This window comes from Hylobates moloch, unplaced genomic scaffold, assembly GCF_009828535.3.
Source record: "Hylobates moloch isolate HMO894 unplaced genomic scaffold, HMol_V3 SCAFFOLD_20, whole genome shotgun sequence".
Lineage (NCBI taxonomy): Eukaryota > Metazoa > Chordata > Mammalia > Primates > Hylobatidae > Hylobates > Hylobates moloch.
Genome location: NW_026652295.1, coordinates 49872881 through 49892471, shown reverse-complemented (window position 1 = coordinate 49892471; position 19591 = coordinate 49872881). Strand labels below are relative to the sequence as shown.

At 41.9% G+C, this 19591-nt stretch overlaps 1 protein-coding gene across 2 annotated transcripts; it reads left to right on the top strand.

Annotated features, from left to right (window-relative positions):
- Nucleotides 1–82: 82 nt before the first annotated feature.
- On the top strand, nt 83–9131 carry IL17F (interleukin 17F). 2 transcript variants are annotated; one of them, XM_032140744.2, is made up of 4 exons: nt 83–161; nt 1277–1379; nt 6832–7052; nt 8644–8959. In XM_032140744.2, the coding sequence occupies exons 2-4, from the start codon at nt 1347–1349 to the stop codon at nt 8879–8881; spliced, it is 492 nt and encodes a 163-aa protein (XP_031996635.1). In that variant the 5' UTR covers nt 83–161; nt 1277–1346; the 3' UTR covers nt 8882–8959. The 2 variants fall into 2 exon arrangements, with proteins under 2 accessions (XP_031996635.1, XP_058288657.1); XM_058432674.1 differs by lacking the exon at nt 83–161 and having other exon boundaries at nt 1276–1379; nt 8644–9131.
- The last annotated feature ends 10460 nt before the right edge of the window (nt 9132–19591 follow it).

Sequence of the window (19591 nt, the reverse complement as noted above, 5' to 3'; positions counted from 1 at the left end):
CATTCAACCTATTAATATCAGGTTATACCCTTTTAATCCAATCACATTTGTTTACAGTTTTCCATGTTGTAATCATGTCTGCCCAATGAAGACTCCGTAAAAGGCCCAAGAGGATGGGATACAAAGAGCCTTTGGACCACTGTGTGGAAGTTCTAAGAAAGGTAAACAGTAACTCATCCCTGTGCTGGGAGAGTGGTGCACCCCAGCTCCATGGGAAGGAACACTTCTGTGCTTGCGACCCTTTCATACCTTGCCCTATGTACCTTTTTATCTGGCTGTTGACTTGTATCCTTAAAAATATCCTTTAGAATATACTGGTAAATATAAATTAGTGTTCCCTAAGTTTTGTGAGCTGTTCTAACAAGCCTAATCAAACTCAAGGGGTTGTGGGAACCTGAACTTGAGGCCAGTCGGTCAGAAGTCCCAGAGGCTTGGACCTGTGATTGGTGCTTAAAGTGGGAGTGGTTTTGTGGGACTGAGCCCTCTCAGCCTGTGGGATCTGGCTCTACCTACCTGGAGATAGCGTCAGAATTGAATTGGATTAGAAGATGCTTAGCTGGCATTGGATGAAGAATTGATTTCTTGCTGGTTGATGGAGATGAATCCCCACATATATGGTCATGGAAATCTTTTTTGTTGCTGGTTGTGGTGTGAGAGCAGAGGAAAACAGTTTGTTTTTTCAACACAATGAATAATAATTATTTATTAAGCACCAGTGGGAGTCTAACCATGCGGTTAAAAAATAATTAGTTCTGGGAGATAACAAAACTACCAGGGTATATCATTTCTGAATTTTTTCACTGATGTCATTCATTTCTTTAGTTTTGTTTTCCCATTCATAAAATGGAGGTAAAGATAGTTTAGTACCAAGCCTCCTGTAAGGATGAGTTTTCTCCCATTTAAATCACGATTCATATTGCATGACTAGAAAGTAGAACATATGGTCCGTGACAAGGGTGTTGGCAATTTGTGGAAGAACAAAAAAGATTTGACAACAATTTCTAACTTGGTTCATCTCTGTAGTAAATTAAAAATTTTGCTCTGATTTGTGGGCAATGGGGGTGGAAGTAGGGTAGAAGGAAAGAAAAATTTGGTCCTTTTCCTGTCATCCTTTTCTTTAGGGTCCCCCTTTTGTTCCCCTTCGGGAAATGGAATAAAAAAAAAACCCCTGCATTCGTCAGTAACTCCGGGTCAACCACAACTTAAAGACAGTAAGCAGGTCAATCAAAACAGGGGCAATGATTGCTATAAAACTAACAGGTACTCTTATTGATAGAACACAGGCATACACAGGAAGATACATTCACAGAAAGAGCTTCCTGCACAAAGCAAGCCACCAGCGCAACATGACAGTGAAGACCCTGCATGGCCCAGCCATGGTGAGTAGCAGCAATCATTCTGGTTTAAGGACAGTCATGCCTAGGATTTCAGAAAACAGGATCCTAAGGAATTAGGTTTGATTGGGGTCTTTTTGGAATTACTTCTTTAAAAAACAGAGATGACTTTAATTTTCACTCCTGTCTGGTGGAGAAAAAGAAAAAAATAACTAGAAAAGTTATAATGGCATAAAAGTGCAGCTCCTGGCCAGGCGTGGTGGCTCATGCCTGTAATCCCAGCACTTTAGGAGGCCAAGGCAGGCGGATCACATGAGTTCAGAAGTTCGAGACCAGCCTGACCAACATAGCGAAACCTGGTCTCTAATAAAAATACAAAAATTAGGTCGAGCCTGGTGGTTCACGCCTGTAATCCCAGCACTTTGGAAGGCTGAGGTGGGTGGATCACTTGAGGTCAGGGGTTTGAGACCAGCCTGACTAACTTGAAACCCTGTGTCTACTAAAAATACAAAAATTAGCTGGGCGTGGGGCAGTTGCCTGTAATCCCAGCTACTCCGGAGGCTGAGGCAGGAGAATGGCTTGAACCTGGGAGGCAGAGGTTGCAGTGAGCCAAGATCATGCCACTGCACTCCAGCCTGGGTGACATAGTGAGACTCTGTCTCAAAGAAAAAAAAAATGCAGCTCTTCACTCAATGGCTTTTGCCCAGGTGGTGTTAGTGTGTGCAGTCCTTAGCATCACAGACAACTAGCATGTTCTCTCCTGTGGCCATCCGTTATAGAGTCAGGTTGGCCTGAAATTCTTATGGTGGGAGCTTGGCCAGCCCTTTAGGGATTATGTACATATACATTTTAACCAAGGAAACTGGGGCCTCAAGAGGTTTAATGATTCCCCTGAGACTACAGGAGTGCCCTGGATGGAAGAAATGAAATCACCCAGTGTTGACTTTGGACAGCTCCTAGAGAAGGGAAATTTCCCATGTCTCTGATTGCTGTTTATTTATTTTGCACCATCTCATTCTTCTTGGAGGAAAGAGAGATGTTAATGCAATGAAAATCTAGCCCCAGCAGGTCTGGAATCTTGCCTGGCATTAGTCAGATAAGGCCTGGGAAGAATTTACTATAGAGGTACATGAAAACAGGGGTTAGGAAATCCTGCATCATATTACTGGCTTAGATAATTTCCCTTTTTTCTCCTTTTACAAGCCATACAACTTAAAAGAGCTTGAATATCATAAAAGGTTCATGGCATATAGCAACGGTATGTTTTATTTTATATTTATGTGTTATTTTAAAGATTACATGTAGCTCAGAAAAGTGCCATATTTAGGGGCATAGGCTTTGATGTCAGGCAGACCTGGCTCCACTGCTTGCTAAATGTAGGATTTTTGGGTAAGTTATTTATCTTCTTTGTGCCTCCGTTTCCTCAGCTTTACGGTGGGGATAACAATGGCATCTTTCTCATGGCATTTATTGGAAGGATTAATTAATATCTTTGAGAATAAATGAGTCTATACTCTGTACTGGCAGATTTGTGTATGCTTAATTTTCAGTTAATTTGGCCATTCTAATAAACGAGGACTGATAATGATAGAGAAAGCATTCAGTAAGTGTTAACTGTTCATATTAATATTGTTATTATTATCCTGGAAATTCTGATCAATCCACTGAAGTAGATGGGAATACTTTCCACTTTATACAGATGAACAAAAGCTCAAATAAGCTATTTATTTAACATCGCTGGATACTGTAAGCACAAGAACTGGCACACCAATCTAAGCTTTCTGTCTCCACATACAGTATGCTTCTCTTTGAATGGATCAGAGGCAAGATTTCTGAATTTAAAGCCATTGTATCCAAGCAATTCTGTTGGGTAGCTTTGTGCTCCATAGCTATTTCTATTTCTAGTTTCCTTAAAGAAATCTGTTGGGTTGTCAGCAAGAAACCTAAGAGTGCAAGGAGCATTGGAATAGGATTAGAAGTTGAGAGGTGCAGGCAGATAGGACATCCTCAATAAGTAGTTGAGGCAAATTCTCATGGACCTAGAGGTTGGCCAGGTGCATGCTTACATGCGTTCACACATTGCTGGTGAGTATAGAGGATGGATGTTCAGGTTGCTCAGGTGGGCTCACATTAGAGTGAGGTGCAAAGCTAGGCTGAGAAGGTTGGTGTCCTGTTACAGTTCATCTTCACCTTGTGCTTTTCCTTGCCTCTGTCCTCTATTCTACAGACTGAGAGCGATATCTATTCATCTGCTTTATAGGTGGCATATAAGAGTTCAAGTCATGCTCTGGATTTCTGTGAGAGGTGCTGTTTAAATCATTCTTAAGAACCAGCAACAGCCTGGTTCAGAGCTCCTGCTCTGTATTACATAACCGCTAAAATCTACAGTTTCAGATCAAAAGCTTTGTGGAGCAAATTGGAGTAATTTGCAGACATCATCTGATTTCCTGATAACGAGCTATGTGACCTACAACACTTATGCACAGCTAGTACAGCTGTCACATTACTTAAAATACTTGGCTCTTCTAATGAGACAAAACTAAGATTAATGTTGGTAATAATAAAAATGACCTTCAATGACAGTAGCACCGACTACTGACACCTAGGCTTGAGTCCCCAGACTGGGACTCATAGGCTGGTGAACCCAATCAAGTTATTTATTCCCTCTGGGACAGAACTCTTTCACCTGTCTAATTGGGATAATTAATACTAGCTCTGATTACCTCACCAGGTAGTTGTGAAAATCCAGTGTTTAAAGAGATGTAAAAGAATTTTCTAATATACTCTAAGAATATATAAGCAAGTGTAATAATGACTTGTTAGAAGCATGGTAATTATTGCTAAATCATATAACTCCAATGTATGTATTTAAAAGTTTTCACAATGAAAATTAATAGTGATTCAGTGAGTATGACACAGAAGAGGAAAGAGAAAACACAAAGGAGGAATTTACTTCAGAACCCTAAAGATGTGATTGGTAGGCTTGGGAAGTTATCTAAGACCCTCTAATATAAGTTGGCATCTTTAAAAAAAAAAGTCATAGCAGGCCAGGTGCGGTAGCTCAGGCCTGTAATCCCAGCATTTTGGGAGGCCGAGGTGGGCAGATCACTTGAGGTCAGGAGTTCAAGACCAGACTGACCACATGATGAAACCCTGTCTACTAAAAATACAAAAAATTAGCAGGTGTGGTGGCGCACGTATGTAATCCCAGCTACTCGGAAAGCTGAGGCAGGAGAATCACTTGAACCTGGGAGGCGGACATTGCAGTAAGCCGAGATTGTGCCTCTGTACTCCAGCCTGGGCGACAGAGTGAGACTCCATCAAAACAAACAAACAAACAAACAAACAAACAAACAAACGCCATAGCAGTTTGTCAAGACAGAAGGTATATGAGTGTAAATTCCACATCTATCTAGTCCGCTGTGTAGTGCAACATAGAGTTAGCAAGAGTCGCCAGTACTGGATACTTAATAATATGCTGCCAGTGTTCTTCATGATTTATATGGATCATCTCATTTAATCTTCACATATTTATTTTTTTTTTTTGAGGAAACAGAATCATAGCTTCTAAGAGTCCTGGAATTGAGTTACAGACCCTGGACTTCTGACTCTGAAGCCCATGCCCTGAGCTACCACACTATAAAGTCAAGAACTAGTTGTTGAATGAATGAACGATTGTGGGGGATGAAAGCTGATTGCTGATTATCTAAAGGCAAATCAGCCTCATTCTGACTTTTCTGGGTCAACCTTGCTTTCAGCTTCTTTTTAGTATCAACTTCCTCAGTATGGCAAATACCTAGTATGGCAAATGGACACTATGACCTTTTTGTTTACTCTTATTGTTTTTTGTCTCTAGTATCTGCAAAATATGAAAAGGAGGGCCTATGAAACCAACATGTCTAATCACCTTCCCTACCTTAACTCATGGAAGGTGTGAGCCTGAACAATGCTAAGCCTAGAGAATAAAAATAACTTATCTTCAGCTCTTTTTTTTTTTTTCCAAGAAGGAGTCTCACACTGTCGCCCAGGCTGGAGTGCAGTGGTGCGATTTCGGCTCACTGCAACCTCCACCTCCTGGGTTCAAAGGATTCTCCTGCCTCAGCTTCCCAAGTAGCTGGGATTACAAGCGTGCACCACCATGCCTGGCTAATTTTTATATTTTTAGTAGAGACGAGGTTTCACCATGTTGGCCAGGCTGGTCCTGAACTCCCGACTTCGGGTGATCCGCCCGCCTCACCCTCCCAAAATGCTGGGATTACAGGCGTGAGCCACCACACCCGGCCTTCAGCTCTTCTTCTGTATTATGTTGAGAGTTGGTGATGGGCCTTGCGCATCCCCAGTAAGGATCGGTGGCAATGGTGGGTGAGCAAAGCATCGTTGTGACAAAGGGAATCTGGCAAGATTTTTAGCTTTTCTTTTCATTAGGTCTTAGTGCATTTTCATTCTTTGCGCATTCGTGTAACACCAGATAAACTGGCATTTCAACGTAAGTATAAAAAAAATGCTCCAGAGCTAAAGAGAAATAGTTTCCATATTCTCTGTTGTTGTGCATCATTAGTGCCCCGGTTTCTTTCAATTAGCATGGATAATTGGAACTTTGCTATCGTTGGTTTTGCATAATGTTTTTCTTAATGCAGTGAGCTTAACTAAATAGTTCAATTTAGCTGTATCATTTTGTTCATTCATTCACTCACTCACTCTTTCATTCATTCCAAAAGTGTTTATGGAACATGTGTAATATGCAGGAACTTACAATCTAATGGGTGTAGATCTGACAGGAACACAAATACTACATTTCCAGACAATTAAAAAATGCTGCTTGAGTGCTAGATGATCAAAGCTTTATAATTTAAGGATAATAAACATACTTCTGATTGAACCATTTTAGAGACTGTTCTTAGAGGAGATCACATCTGAGCTGGGCCTTAATGGAAGAGTAGGATTTTGACAGACAGGGTATTCTAGGCAGTGTATTCTAGGTAGAGGGGTGGCTCCGAAGAAGGATTTTGTGGGAGATTCATGGGATATCAAGTTGGAAATAAAAACAAGAGCTATCGTTTATTAAGCCTCTATTTTTGTTATACAGATTTATAGGTGTTTTATATAGAACATTCTATTTAATCTCATTAGTAGTCTTATGAAGTTAGCATTATTATCCAGTTGGAAGGAAGAGAAGCTAGAGGCTCAGCAAGGAAGCCAGGATAGGATTTTAACTCAATCTCAGACCCTAGCATCTTTCTGTCTCGCTGTTTGGGAGCTTTTAGACTACGGAGGGCTTCAGTTACTAGCTAGGCTAATGAGTTTAGTTCTCAGTTTGGCACCTTGATACCTTTAGGTGTGAGTGTTCCCATTTCCAGGTGAGGAACTGAGGTGCAGAGAGAAGCCCTGATCCCATAAAAGGGCAGGAGTGCTGAGTTCCGCCAGACCATGCATCTCTTGCTAGTAGGTAGTAGGTGAGGCGAGTCTCTAACTGATTGCAGCATCTTCTATTTTCCAGGTCAAGTACTTGCTGCTGTCGATATTGGGGCTTGCCTTTCTGAGTGAGGCGGCAGCTCGGAAAATCCCCAAAATAGGACATACTTTTTTCCAAAAGCCTGAGAGTTGCCCGCCTGTGCCAGGAGGTAGTATGAAGCTTGACATTGGCATCATCAATGAAAACCAGCGTGTTTCCATGTCACGTAACATCGAGAGCCGCTCCACCTCCCCCTGGAATTACACGTAAGTGCAAACGAGACTGATCTTCACATTCTTTGGAAAAATATGTTAATTCATTCTAATCATAAAGTAGAAAATGTAGAATATATAGAAAAAATAAAAGGGAAAATCCTCTTAACAATGAAAACTTCACTTTACCTGGGAGCTCATATCTTTCTTGTTTTGAACTAGGTTCACCTTTGTGTTCAAAAATATCACCTAATATTTTGGTTCCACATTCTCATAGACTTTGTGCCTTTTTCTGCTTCATGTAGTTCTAGGATAGAATTCACAAATTTTCCTGTGTTGGAAGAGAGGGCTCTTTAAAGCAGATTGCATAATTATCTCCTCATGAGGATAAATGGGAAACAAAAGTCGGTTTAAGAGATTCACTCAGGTTAGACATTATCCTTTAAGGGGTGGGAATGAGTGGAGGAGAAAGGCCAGTCTGGGAAGTGGGATGTTAGGTGGAGACCTTCAGGGTACAGTCTTGTAATTTGGCATTAAGATACAGGTTCTTGGAACACCAAGCACTCCCTCATACTCTCCAAATGTAAGTATAAAAATAGATTCCAGGGGCAACTGAAGTGCTTCTGGGGTTGTCACATAGCTTCTCATGTGAGTGTGTTATGAGAAAACCTTGGGACTGTAGTGCCCCCTGCCTCAAACTGGGAAGATGTGGAGAGACCAAAGAATGACTTGGACAAGTCCAGCTTAGCGAGTGGATGAGTTTATTAAGACTTACATATGGGGCGCCCTAGGGATACAGCAGGACAGATCTAGAGATCCGCTCCGCCTCCCATCTCTAAGCTGCTCTTAAGCGAATTTTCTGGCTCTTTGCCTACTGTGTGTGTCCAGCGGGACTGTTTTCCTTGGTAGGTTCTCAGATACTCTCTGACATGTTTGGGTTCTCAGTGGCCTGCTCCTCGGCTGTGCATGGTGGCCTTGGCTCACTGCCTATCCTTCAGGTTTCAGACAGTGGACACACACCCTCAAGTAAGCTGGTGGGAGTCGTGTCACACTACAAGTGGAGTATGTCCAATGAGTGGCAAGCTGGCAGGATAAATGTTGTGGTCTTTATGCCTCCAGGCAGAGGGGCCTATTAAAGGAGAAATGGAGAGAAGGTCTGAGATTCACAGACCTCTGGGACTGTGGCTTTCCTTTCCAAGCAGCAGGCTCTGTAGACCGACTAGTGATGGAAGACTGACTAATGACGTTCAATCTCCAGGCAGAGAATAAAGAATAATAATAATAATAATAATAATAATAATAATAATAATAATAATAATGCCAATGAAAGATCTAATGTTAATTGAATGCTAACATTTGTACAGTGGGGTATTTTGTATGTACTTGTATCACTGAGTATTCTCAACAGTTGCATGAGAAAATGGTATATGAAAATCCGCATCTTATAGTTGAGGAAACTGAGGCTTACAAAGGTTAGCCACTGCCAGAGGCTGGTGTATGCTTCCAGGCTGTGTGGCTCCAGAGCCTGTGCCACCGCCCTGCAGAACTGCCTCCCTGCAGGTGAACACCCAGTGCTGTGGGGCTCTCATTCGCTGTCTTCCTCCCCCATGCCTCACCATTGTGCTTTGGCTTGCCCCTCCTGCAGTGTCACTTGGGACCCCAACCGGTACCCCTCGGAAGTTGTACAGGCCCAGTGTAGGAACTTGGGCTGCATCAATGCTCAAGGAAAGGAAGACATCTCCATGAATTCTGTTCCCATCCAGCAAGAGACCCTGGTCCTCCGGAGGAAGCACCAAGGCTGCTCTGTTTCTTTCCAGCTGGAGAAGGTGCTGGTGACTGTGGGCTGCACCTGCGTCACCCCTGTCATCCACCATGTGCAGTAAGAGGTGCACATCCACTCAGCTGAAGAAGCTGTAGAAATGCCACTCCTTACCCAGTGCTCTGCAACAAGTCCTGTCTGACCCCCAGTTCCCTCCACTTCACAGGACTCTTAATAAGACCTGCATGGATGGAAACAGAAAATATTCACAATGTATGTGTGTATGTACTACACTTTATATTTGATATCTAAAATGTTAGGAGAAAAATTAATATATTCAGTGCTAATATAATAAAGTATTAATAATTTAAAAATACTTCAGGTGTTTGTTTGCAATCCCAGCTTGTACTCACAGACTGTGTAGCCCTGCACGTTTCGGAATTCTATATGCCTATCGTTTGTTTTTCATATTTCCTCACCAGTGTTAGAGTTGTTTTGTTATTAATGGTGCTTGGAGGTTGGTTACATAGAGAGTTAAGGAAAATGGTGCAAACAGAACTCGGGTTCCCTAGTGACACTTTACTGCTTCATTATCCCGACTACATTATTTTACAAAGCAAGTACTTCTTGGCCACTGTGCTAGCCAGTGGAGACACAAAGAAAAGTAAGAAATGCATATGGAAGGGCCATGTGTTGATAGAGGCCATCCAAAGAGCCCCTGGTCATAAGGGCCATGGTGGCCACTTTGTTTTCTCCTCTGACTTCTGGGCCCTTTAGGGGTCACTGTTTGTCTTTTGTCCGTCTCTTTCACATCTTAGGGGCACACAAGCTTCCAGATTCTGATCTCCATGCCACTCTGAGGAAACTCAGAGGTCTTCTGGTGCTTCTGTTGCACACCACATTTTCTCCTTTACTTCCACCATGCCACTAACTCAGAGCACATCTGCAATGCTGCTGCCTCCCAGGTTCCAGAGAGAAAGTGGGCTGTAAGTTCTCACTCTCACCTAGGACTTGGCTTGAGGATGGGCAGTCAGCAGGAGCCCGGTTCCCATTTTGAACTGTTTAGTCTTGGTGGGTGTGGAATGGGAGTGGTTGGGGAGGCTAGCTCTTTCTCTATCTCTTTGCTCCAGAATCTTGTGCTTAGGATATAAATATTGACTTTTGTACTTCAAGTGTTCAGGTTCTTAACATGTAAAATACCTTCCTCTCATAGCTGTCAGCTTCACAATTTTGCTCTGAATTTCACAAGTTCATTGTGATGCTCACATCTGTGTGAAGAAAGTTTTCTGTTCATTTGGGCAGTAATAGCTGTACCCTAAGGGTAGTGCATGTAAAAAACCCTCTGTCTGAGTAGTGGGGGAAGTATAAAGGAAATTTCAGGGAGAAAAGGATTGCACCACTGAGTGTATCAAGATATTATCTCAGCCCGGTGTGGTGGCTCATGTCTGTAATCCCAACACTTTGGGAGGCCAAGGAGGGAGATTTGCTTGAGACCAGGAGTTCAAGACCACTCTAATCAACACAGAGAGACCCCATCTCTCTCTCTCTCTACACACACACACACACACACACACACACGCACGCACGCACACACGCACACACACACACACATTTAGCCAGACATGGTGGCGCACACCTGTAGTCCTAGTTACTTGGGAGACTGAGATGGGAGGATCGCTTGAGCTAGAAGTTGGAGGCTGCAGTGAGCTATGATCTCATCATTGCACTCCAGCCTCGGTGACAGTAAGACTTTGCCTCAAAAAAAAAAAAAAGACATTATTTCATATTTCATTACACATGTACACATGTACTTTCAAGGCAGTGTGCCAAATACTGTAATCAAGGTGTGAAATGTTAGGAAAATATAGGAAATTCCTGGAAAGTTTCAGAAACAAGATGACTTTTGCACTGAGATAAATATGAATTGGTTTGGAGGAAGTTGTGGGAAAGGCATTCCAAGCAAATGTAGCAGCATGAGCAAAGGCAAGAGATACAAAAAAACCTGGTATGCTGGGGGACTGGAAGTAGTTCTATGTGCTCGGGATAGTGTGGACATGGGGACACGGTGGGGAACAAATATTTCTTTAATGAATAAATGAATGAATTTATTTGGTAGTAGACAACAGTGGGCAAATGGGCCACTCACGGATGGTTTTGTAAGCTCCATTACAGGAACGACAGGAGTATAGCTATATTTCACAAGATAACTTTGGTGATAGAGCACAAAAGAGATCAGAAATCTGAAGGCCTGTGAGAAGATTAGAGAGAAAGCAATTTCACTCCGAAAGAACACTCACATTTTTAGAGCTGGATGAGCCCCTATAGATCACCTGGTCAACCTTTCTCATTTGCAAACGTGGCCCACAGGAATTAGGTGACTTGCTCAAAGTCACTTGCTAGTTAGTAGCAGAAACAGGTTCATTGACTCCAAGTTCATGACTTTGATAAGGGTTTTGCAGCAATGCTGTAGTGTGTGCAATAAAGACCCATTTCAGTCATTTCTCTATGTGGCCTCAGGCTGGCCCTGGGAGAGAGTGCAGAAATAACCCCGCACCGCACATCTCCAAATACATCGTATGTGGTGCTCTGGAGCCTGGGGCCCTGAGTCACAAAGCTTCCCTTTGTGGCTTCTGCACTGAGGGATGGCTGTCCTTCAGGAAACTGCATGTCTTCTCCTGCTCACAAGGTGGCGAACTGTGTCCAGTTGTCCCCAGATTCCTCAGTATACGTTGAAAGGAGAGAAATGACTGCTTTATGGGTAATTTATTTGGTGACTGGAAGCCACTGCTGAGGCAGAGTGAGTAGACTGTGTTCTTCTGCTCTGCGCTCAGCTTTCTGGGAGCGCCTTTGTTTGTCCTGCAGGAGAAGTGGCTGAAGTTGAGCAGTTTAGGTGTTCAAGTACACCATTGCTTCATAATGTGTGGAGAGAGAAACCTTTCTTTCCACATGGAAACTTGAAAGCATATAGTCTTTTCTTTCAACATCCAGTTCTTTTTGATGAATGCTTGGCTAAGGGGAAAAAAAACAACATATTCTTTCTCTGTCTCTGTTTCTCTCTTCCTTTCCCGTTCCCTAACTCCCCAAATTTGGATAAAAGTCACCTATATATATAAAGCTCTGTGTGAGAAATTTTACTTGTAAGTTACAGTGAGAAAAAGAGAAAGTTGGTTTTTCTTCCCCCACTCCCTTCCATAAAAGGAGAGGTAGAAAATATGCATTTAATATGTAGACAGCTTTTGGCTTTGAATCCTGGTTCTACCATTTTCTGCTTGTATGAATTTAGTCGATTTTGTCCTTCTGAGATTCAGCTTCTTCATACGTTAAATGAAATATAATATCTATTTTAAAGAGCTCTGTGTCAAGCAATCAAAATTTAAAAAAAGGTAAATTACTTAATACAGTAACCAGGTCATAGTAGGCTTGGTAACTGGTAGTCATTATTTCAAGAGGCACAGGAGGACTTAGGGTTCCCATTTTGCTTGGCCCAAAGAAACTCAGAACCCACTTTTATGTCTAAATACCACAGTTTGCTGGCAGATTAGACATTCATAAAGGAAAAAAAAAAACACAGTTATATTGTTCCTCATGGTTTTCAAATTTGCTTTCTTTAATTTCTATACATATATTAATATAGTATAGTATATATAGTGCAGGTATATATTAGTATATAGATCCTGTGTATAAATCAATTTTGCATCTGTGAAAAGTTAAGAAAGCTATAGATTTAGGGGCCGGGCGTGGTGGCTCACGCTTGTAATCCCAGCACTTTGGGAGGCCGAGGCGGGCGGATCACGAGGTCAGGAGATCGAGACCACGGTGAAACTCCGTCTCTACTAAAAATACAAAAAAATTAGCCGGGCGTGGTGGCGGGCGCCTGTAGTCCCAGCTACTCGGAGAGGCTGAGGCAGGAGAATGGCGTGAACCCAGGAGGCGGAGCTTGCAGTGAGCTGAGATTGCGCCGCTGCTCTCCAGCCTGGGCGACAGAGCGAGACTCCGTCTCAAAAAAAAAGAAAGCTATAGATTCAATTTGTTAAAAAATTCCCCCTGGACCCAAATGTCTATCGTATCCCATTCCACTGGTATAAATTGGAAGAAAAATATTTTTAGCTCAATAAGTTTTAGGAGTGATACATATTCACCTAGATAACTGTGTGCTTTAAAAATTGTGACCTATTTCTGGCTCCCTGCCAGTTCAGTGGGTACTGATTTTGAGAATTTTGTTCAGTAGTGAAGAAGAACATATTTCAAAACTAAGATAAAAAATGATCACGATTTGAGCATCAAGATGTTCTTGCTGGCAAAATGTTGATTTCTTCTCTTAAATGGTACAGATGTCATGGCAACATCAGAGAGCATGGCATAATGATGTAGTGTGGACGTTGTGGACGTTGGAGCCAGATGCCAGGTTAAAATATCAGTTCTGGACCTTACTAGCTGTACTAGTTGCTAATGACTTGGGTCATGTTACCTAGCCTCTCTGTGTCTTTTTCCTCAAATGTAAAATAGAGATGATAATAGTGCCTACTTCATAAAGTTACTGAGAGAATAGAATAATAATCTATAAGGTTCTTGGAATAGTTACTGGCATGGTAGGTGTATTGTTGAGTATATTATTAAGAAAGATAAAATCCATCTATTGTTCTACCACAATAATAGATCACGTTAATATTTTTCTTTCTCTTCTGCTCATTTGCCTCACAGATATATATTTTATAAGGCTGTAACTGTAAGATACATGCAATTTGTATTTGGTAATTTTTAACTTCACATTATACTCTATGTATTTCCAATGTTTCCATAAAGTATTCACAATGATTTTTAGTAGCTGTGTAATTCTTTTAAGTTGATGAACCAGAATTTATTTAGTTATTCTTTTATTTTTGGACCTTTAGCTCCAAAAATAAAAGAATAACTATTAACTTTAAAAAGTTAAATAATGCTTGTAACTGTTTTAATTACTTTTTAAAATTATAAACTATATAATACAAACAGAAGAGTTTATGTCTTTGCATATGGATAGTTGCCTTGAATATCAAAATTCTGTACGTGTGTGTGTTTTCATATCTATAGCCTACCTTGGGGCAAATTAGTTAATTTCTCTGAGTCTTCGTTTCCTCAACTATAAAGTGGGGTGATGATGTCTGTCTCATAGGATTGTAAAGTGGATTAAAAGAAATAATACATGGAAAGCATTTAGGGCAGTTCCCAGTTCCAGCGAGCTGTTTTAGTCTTAGTGGTTCTGCAGAGCCTGTGAATGAATGTTTCCACCTTTAAATTCTTGTTTTCAAAGCCAAAGAAATCAATGCATTAGACAAAAATGAGTTTATGAGTTGTTCTGGGGTTGTGGCTGTGAACATATTCAGAGCCTTCTGATTCCACTGGCTTACCTCCGTGGTTTTGTTACGTGCTATCTATAGGTGACACACCGCAGCCCTTTGTATGGCCTGAGGTGAGGACCAGACTTTGTTTATAGTGGTGACAACACCAGAAGCCCTGTAACCATTTCCCACAACCACATTCTCATGGCTTTGACAGAAATCAGCTCTGGGAGGCACTGCTTGGATGGGGCGTGTAGGCTGAACGTTGGAGTGGGATCTAAGTGTGACTGTCCCCCTTGTACTACACTACACTTGATCTTAGCCAAAAGGCCGAGAAGCGATGACTGTCCCCCTTGTAAGGGACACCGTGCTCATGGAAAAGTGCTTAGTATTCTGAAGACACTAATCCATCAGGCAAGAGTTCCCCAGGGTCCCAGGCATCTGCGGATCTCACATTCCTGGGCTTCTCAACCTCTAAGGGAAAAAACACTCAGACTTCCCACAGACCACTTGTCAAAAGCCTGTTTGTCTTCTGTGGTCACCTCAAACCCCAAGTGGGATCCATTAAGAAAGCAAGGTTTGCTTCTGCCTTTTGATATTGAGTGTGCTACATATGGGATGCCAAACTTCTGGCTACTGTATTTGAAAGTACAGAAAAAATAGAATTAAATATAAAAGAAAACAGATCTTTCTGTTCGGATCTATGTTGCTGAGCTTTGTGAGATCTGTTAAGAACTATGATTTTGGTTTAAGAATTGGAATGAATTGTGGTTCTTGCCATATGGAAATGAGTTTTGTTGGGTGAAGCAATGACATAATTACTCCTACTATACAGTAGATGAGTACCAAGGGATTCTCCATGATTCTCATTAGTACTAGAATGCTTTGTGATAAAAGCTAACACTTGCTCACTGGTTACAATAGAAAACACACTTCTAACTTCACATGCATGCACTTAATTAATCATCATCATAACTCTGTGAGGTAGGAAATATTAAATAGGCCCATTGTACGTATGAGAAAATTGCGGCACAGATTGAGATAGTCTCTTTCTTAAGGTCATAATAGTGATATGATGGTAGACTTCTGCATTTCATCACCAAGCTCCATTGCCTTTTGTGGGAGATCCGCCACAAGTCACTTTCCTTTGTGAGAGGCTCTAAACCATGGCATCTTTTCTGAGGATCACTTTTTCTGTGAATGGTCAGGGAGAGCAAGCTACAATATTTGCTTAGTCATACAATTACGACATTTTAAGCTTTGTGGTAAGCTCATTAGAAAGCTAACCAATAGATCCTTGGGTTGGCCAGCTTCCACCAATATCTCGAATTATAATGGCCCTCATCTTGCTTCCCTATGGGAAGTCCAGTCCTTTGCCAAGCCCTTGTCCCCAGGGTTTTCTGGGAAGCTTTAAGCAACATCCTCATTTCCTCTAAACTTTTCCTGAAATTGTTCACCACTTTGACCAACTGTCTGGTTTTAGACATCAATTCCTGCCCCACTCAGCCACCTGCAGATAGAGGCCTGGTAACCTCTGTCAGGCTCCATGATTTCCAAGCCGAAGTCATAAAAGTCTATGCAGCTTCCACGTTATTCCCTTCAAATGTTCACTGTCGGGAAGCCAACTGCCATGCAAGAAGTCCAACTACCTTTTCCCTCCAGGAAAGGCCACTTGTAGGTGCTCTGGTTGGCAGTCTCACAGGAGCTCCCAGCCAATAGCCCGTATCCATTGCCAGCCATGTGAAGAGTCCATCTTGGACGTCCAGCCTAGCTGAGACTTCAGTCGATGAAACTCCAGCCAATATCTGAATGCAACATCATGAGTAGGCCAAGCTATATCATCTGTGGATTCCAGTGCAAAACTTAAAGTGTGGATCCTATTGTTAAAAAAATTAAGACTGTCAAGCAGAACATTAAAACAACTGTGGGGCCCTTTTAAGTGCAGGACCCTGTGCTACTACTACACAGCCTACATGCCTATGATGCTTGCCTGCTTACGTGATCTGAAGAGAATTGCCCAGCTGAACTCTTCCTGAATTTTTGTGATCAAAATAAAATGGCTTTGGTTTTACATAATATAATTTTGGGATCATTTATTACATGGCACTAGTAATCACATGAGGTTCCAAGAACAATTATTTTAGACTGCCATAGCCCAATATTATTACATTTTCTTTTCTTTCTTTTTGTTCTAGAGACAAAGTCTTGCCCTATTGCCCAGGCTGGAATGCAGTGGCCCAATCACAGCTCACAGCAGCCTTGAGCTCCTGGGCTCTAGTGATCTTCCTGCTTCAGCCTGAGTAGATAGGACTACAGATGTGCACCACCACAATGGGTTGATTATTTATTTACGTAGAGACAAAGTCTCACTATTTGGCTTAGGCTGGTCTTGAACTCACGGCCTCGTACATTCTTCCTAGCTTGGCCTCCCAAAGTGTTGGGATTACAGGCATGAGCCACCACACCTGGCCTACATTTTCTAAATGTTCACTTAGCTTGATATTTGTGTCTAAGGAAGCTGGATTATATCTAACCCATTCTATTTTTTGTTTTATCATCCAGCAGGAATTCAAAGTTGTGCCTTTATATCTTTGCTGCAATTTTGGCTATCTCAACAACTAAAATGAAAAGCATGAAAATACACACCTCTATATAATAACCAGCAACAGTACACAACAGCCCAGTATATATCATTAGTTAGAAAGACACTTTTCTACAAAGGGCATAGTCTGAAGAAATGCAACTCTGCCTACAATATATATGACCTTTTACATCACCTTTTACAAAGGGCAATTTAGTCCCCAGGAACCATGGCTTTTCAAGTGTCTCTTTACATCTGCATAATTAAAGGGCCCACATACATGCATTTTTCAGAAAAAAATAAGGAGCTTCAAGACATGTTTTATGGAAGGCAGAAAAATGCTTGCCTCCTGGAAATGCAGATTTTCAGATTCTACTGTTTGCCCCAAGATACTGAATGAAAAACAAGCCCACACTTCATAATTTATTCTGAAGTAAAATAGAGCTGAGCCTCTGGTTTCAGTTATTTATCAGCACTGTATTAATAAGCATTGCTGTGTTAGAATAGAATATGAATAGAATATGGTCATGAATTTATGTTAGAATATGGTGATGAATTGATGTTCATAATGACAACCTTAGATACCGTTCTCTACATAATCAAGAGAATGTTCTGTTGTGTTACAGCCCCAGGTGTATCTGATTTTCTTCTTTGAAAATTTTTTGGCCGAGCATGGTGGCTCAAGCCTGTAATCCCAGCACTTTGGGAGGCTGAGGTGGGCGGATCATGATGTCAGGAGATCAAGACCATCCTGGCTAACACGGTGAAACCCCGTCTCTACTAAAAATACAAAAAGTTAGCCAGGCATGGTGGCAGGTGCCTGTAGTCCCAGCTACTTGAGAGGCTGAGGCAGGAGAATGGTGTGAACCCAGGAGGCAGAGCTTGCAGTGAGCTGAGATCATCACGCCACTGCACTCCAGCCTGGGCGACAGAGCAAGACTCTGTCTCAAAAAAAAAAAAAAAAAAAAAATCTTTCCTGCATGATGTGCTAGGCTGAATAACGTTCACCAAAGATATTTATGTCCTAGTCTTTGGAACCTGCGAATATTCCCTTATATGGCCAGAGAGACTTTGCAGATGTAATTAATCAAGGATTTTGAGATGGGAAGATTATTCTGAATTATGTGGGTGGGCCCTGAATGTAATCACTAGATTCTGCATGAGAGGCAGGCAGGAGAGATTTGACTACAGAGACATAAGGCAATGTGAGGATGGAAACAGGTGCTCCAGAGGTGGCTTTGAAGATGGAGGAAGGGACTACAAGCCAAGGAATGCAAAGACTGCAGCTTTGGAAGCTGGAAAAGGCAAACCATGATTCTCTCCTAGAACCTCCAGAGGATGCAAAGTCTGGCTGACACTTTGATTTTGGCCCAGTGAACTGTAAGAGAAATGTGTGCAGTTTTAAGCCAAGAACTTTGTGGTAATTTGTTAAAGTAGCGATAGAAAACTAATAGCATGCTTATGTGTATCTGAGTGCTTTCTTCTTCTTTGAAAAATCTTTCTTGCATGGGTAACTCTTCATCAAATTGGATATTTGATTAGCCTAAGCATTCTGTTTCCAGGCTGGAAGAGCGTTCACTCTAGCAATTATTAGGCATGATCTACCCATTTGCAATCTCTATGTCAATGTCTCCTTCTGCAAAGCCATAATTCAGGTTCATTTTGTCTAGGCCCCAATTCAATTCAATTAGTCTATTACAGATGATTTGCTTTCTCCAGTGGCCAGCCCAGCTAAACAATGTGTTTGATGACAGCAGAAGATGCAGGGTGGGAAATGTCTCTGACTCACCCATGTGGTGGATTCTGAAAGCAAGCAGCAAGGATGCTGTTTCGGTTTGACTGCTGCATGCCCTGTGTGGGACAATGAAGAGCGCTATGGGGCCCAAAGTTGGCTTCTCGCCATCTGACCCAAACAGACAACTTCTTACAGTAACCCCAAGGGAAGGAAGTCAGTGTTGGTGGAGTGCTCCTTCCACAAACTTAAACTGAGATGTCTGACCTACATTTCTAGCCTCCAAAATGACCCTCATTTTACTCGTAGTGGTTCAAGGTTAAATGCATAAAAGTTAACATTGCATGACAATCATATTTAATATAAAGATTATTTGAAATCCGTTGTCTTCACCAAACTTCTTGAATCTGATACATGAAAGGGCAGTAGGGTTGAGTGGGTAACCATTTGTCTTTGTGGGTGTGCTATTTCATGTCTTTAGGAAAACTCGCCTCCTCCACTTCCAGTGCCTCCGCTCTTTGTTCCTATCCCTGTATGGCTCCAGGAATGTCAGCTATGGCTGCAACTCAAGCTTAGAAAAACAGACCATTTCTCTACGTGATGTAATTTATGAGGCACTGGGAGGAGACTCTGTCTCCAAAATACATTTTTGTGCGCTGCTGAAATACTCTCTTTAAGACATCACTTTTGAGGGCTTTTTGAAAAATATGCACTTCTAGAAGGTTGACACATTAACCTGGTAAGGTAGATTCCATTTTCTAGATATCCTCTGAAAAACCTTCCTTTTAAACATGCAGCAAGATGTTCCCCACTGGGGAGTCACAGATCAATATGGCACCATTCTTTCTGTTATGATGCTCGTGGTTGAGAAGGGAGACAGAAAAAAGTTAGCAAATTCAACCCCTGTCAGCTGGGGTCATCATGTCTATTGAAATTTAGTCAATAATTGGTTCAAACCACCCAGTGGGCCCTCCCTCCATACCTGTGGGGATTCCTTAGGGAATCTTAGCCTTCCTTTAGTGTGCTGGCTTCCTAAGGTGCTGCATTGTTGATCTTCTGCACTCGCGGCCCACCTCCTGCAAATGGCACTGCTCTGAGCTGACCTAGATGCTTTGCCTTGTGGGAAAAGCACACTGGGCATTTGCGTGTGTGGTAGATGTCACCAGAGATGTAGAGTGACAGAGGGATCTACTCAGCAGCACT

What these genes read in the sequence shown, in the direction of transcription:
- IL17F (XM_058432674.1), top strand. Translation starts at nt 1,347, where the DNA reads ATGACAGTGAAGACCCTGCATGGCCCAGCCATG. An exon ending in CCCTGCATGGCCCAGCCATG is followed by an intron (nt 1,380 to 6,831) that starts GTGAGTAGCAGC and finishes TCTATTTTCCAG; the next exon opens with GTCAAGTACTTGCTGCTGTC. An exon ending in ACCTCCCCCTGGAATTACAC is followed by an intron (nt 7,053 to 8,643) that starts GTAAGTGCAAAC and finishes CCCCTCCTGCAG; the next exon opens with TGTCACTTGGGACCCCAACC.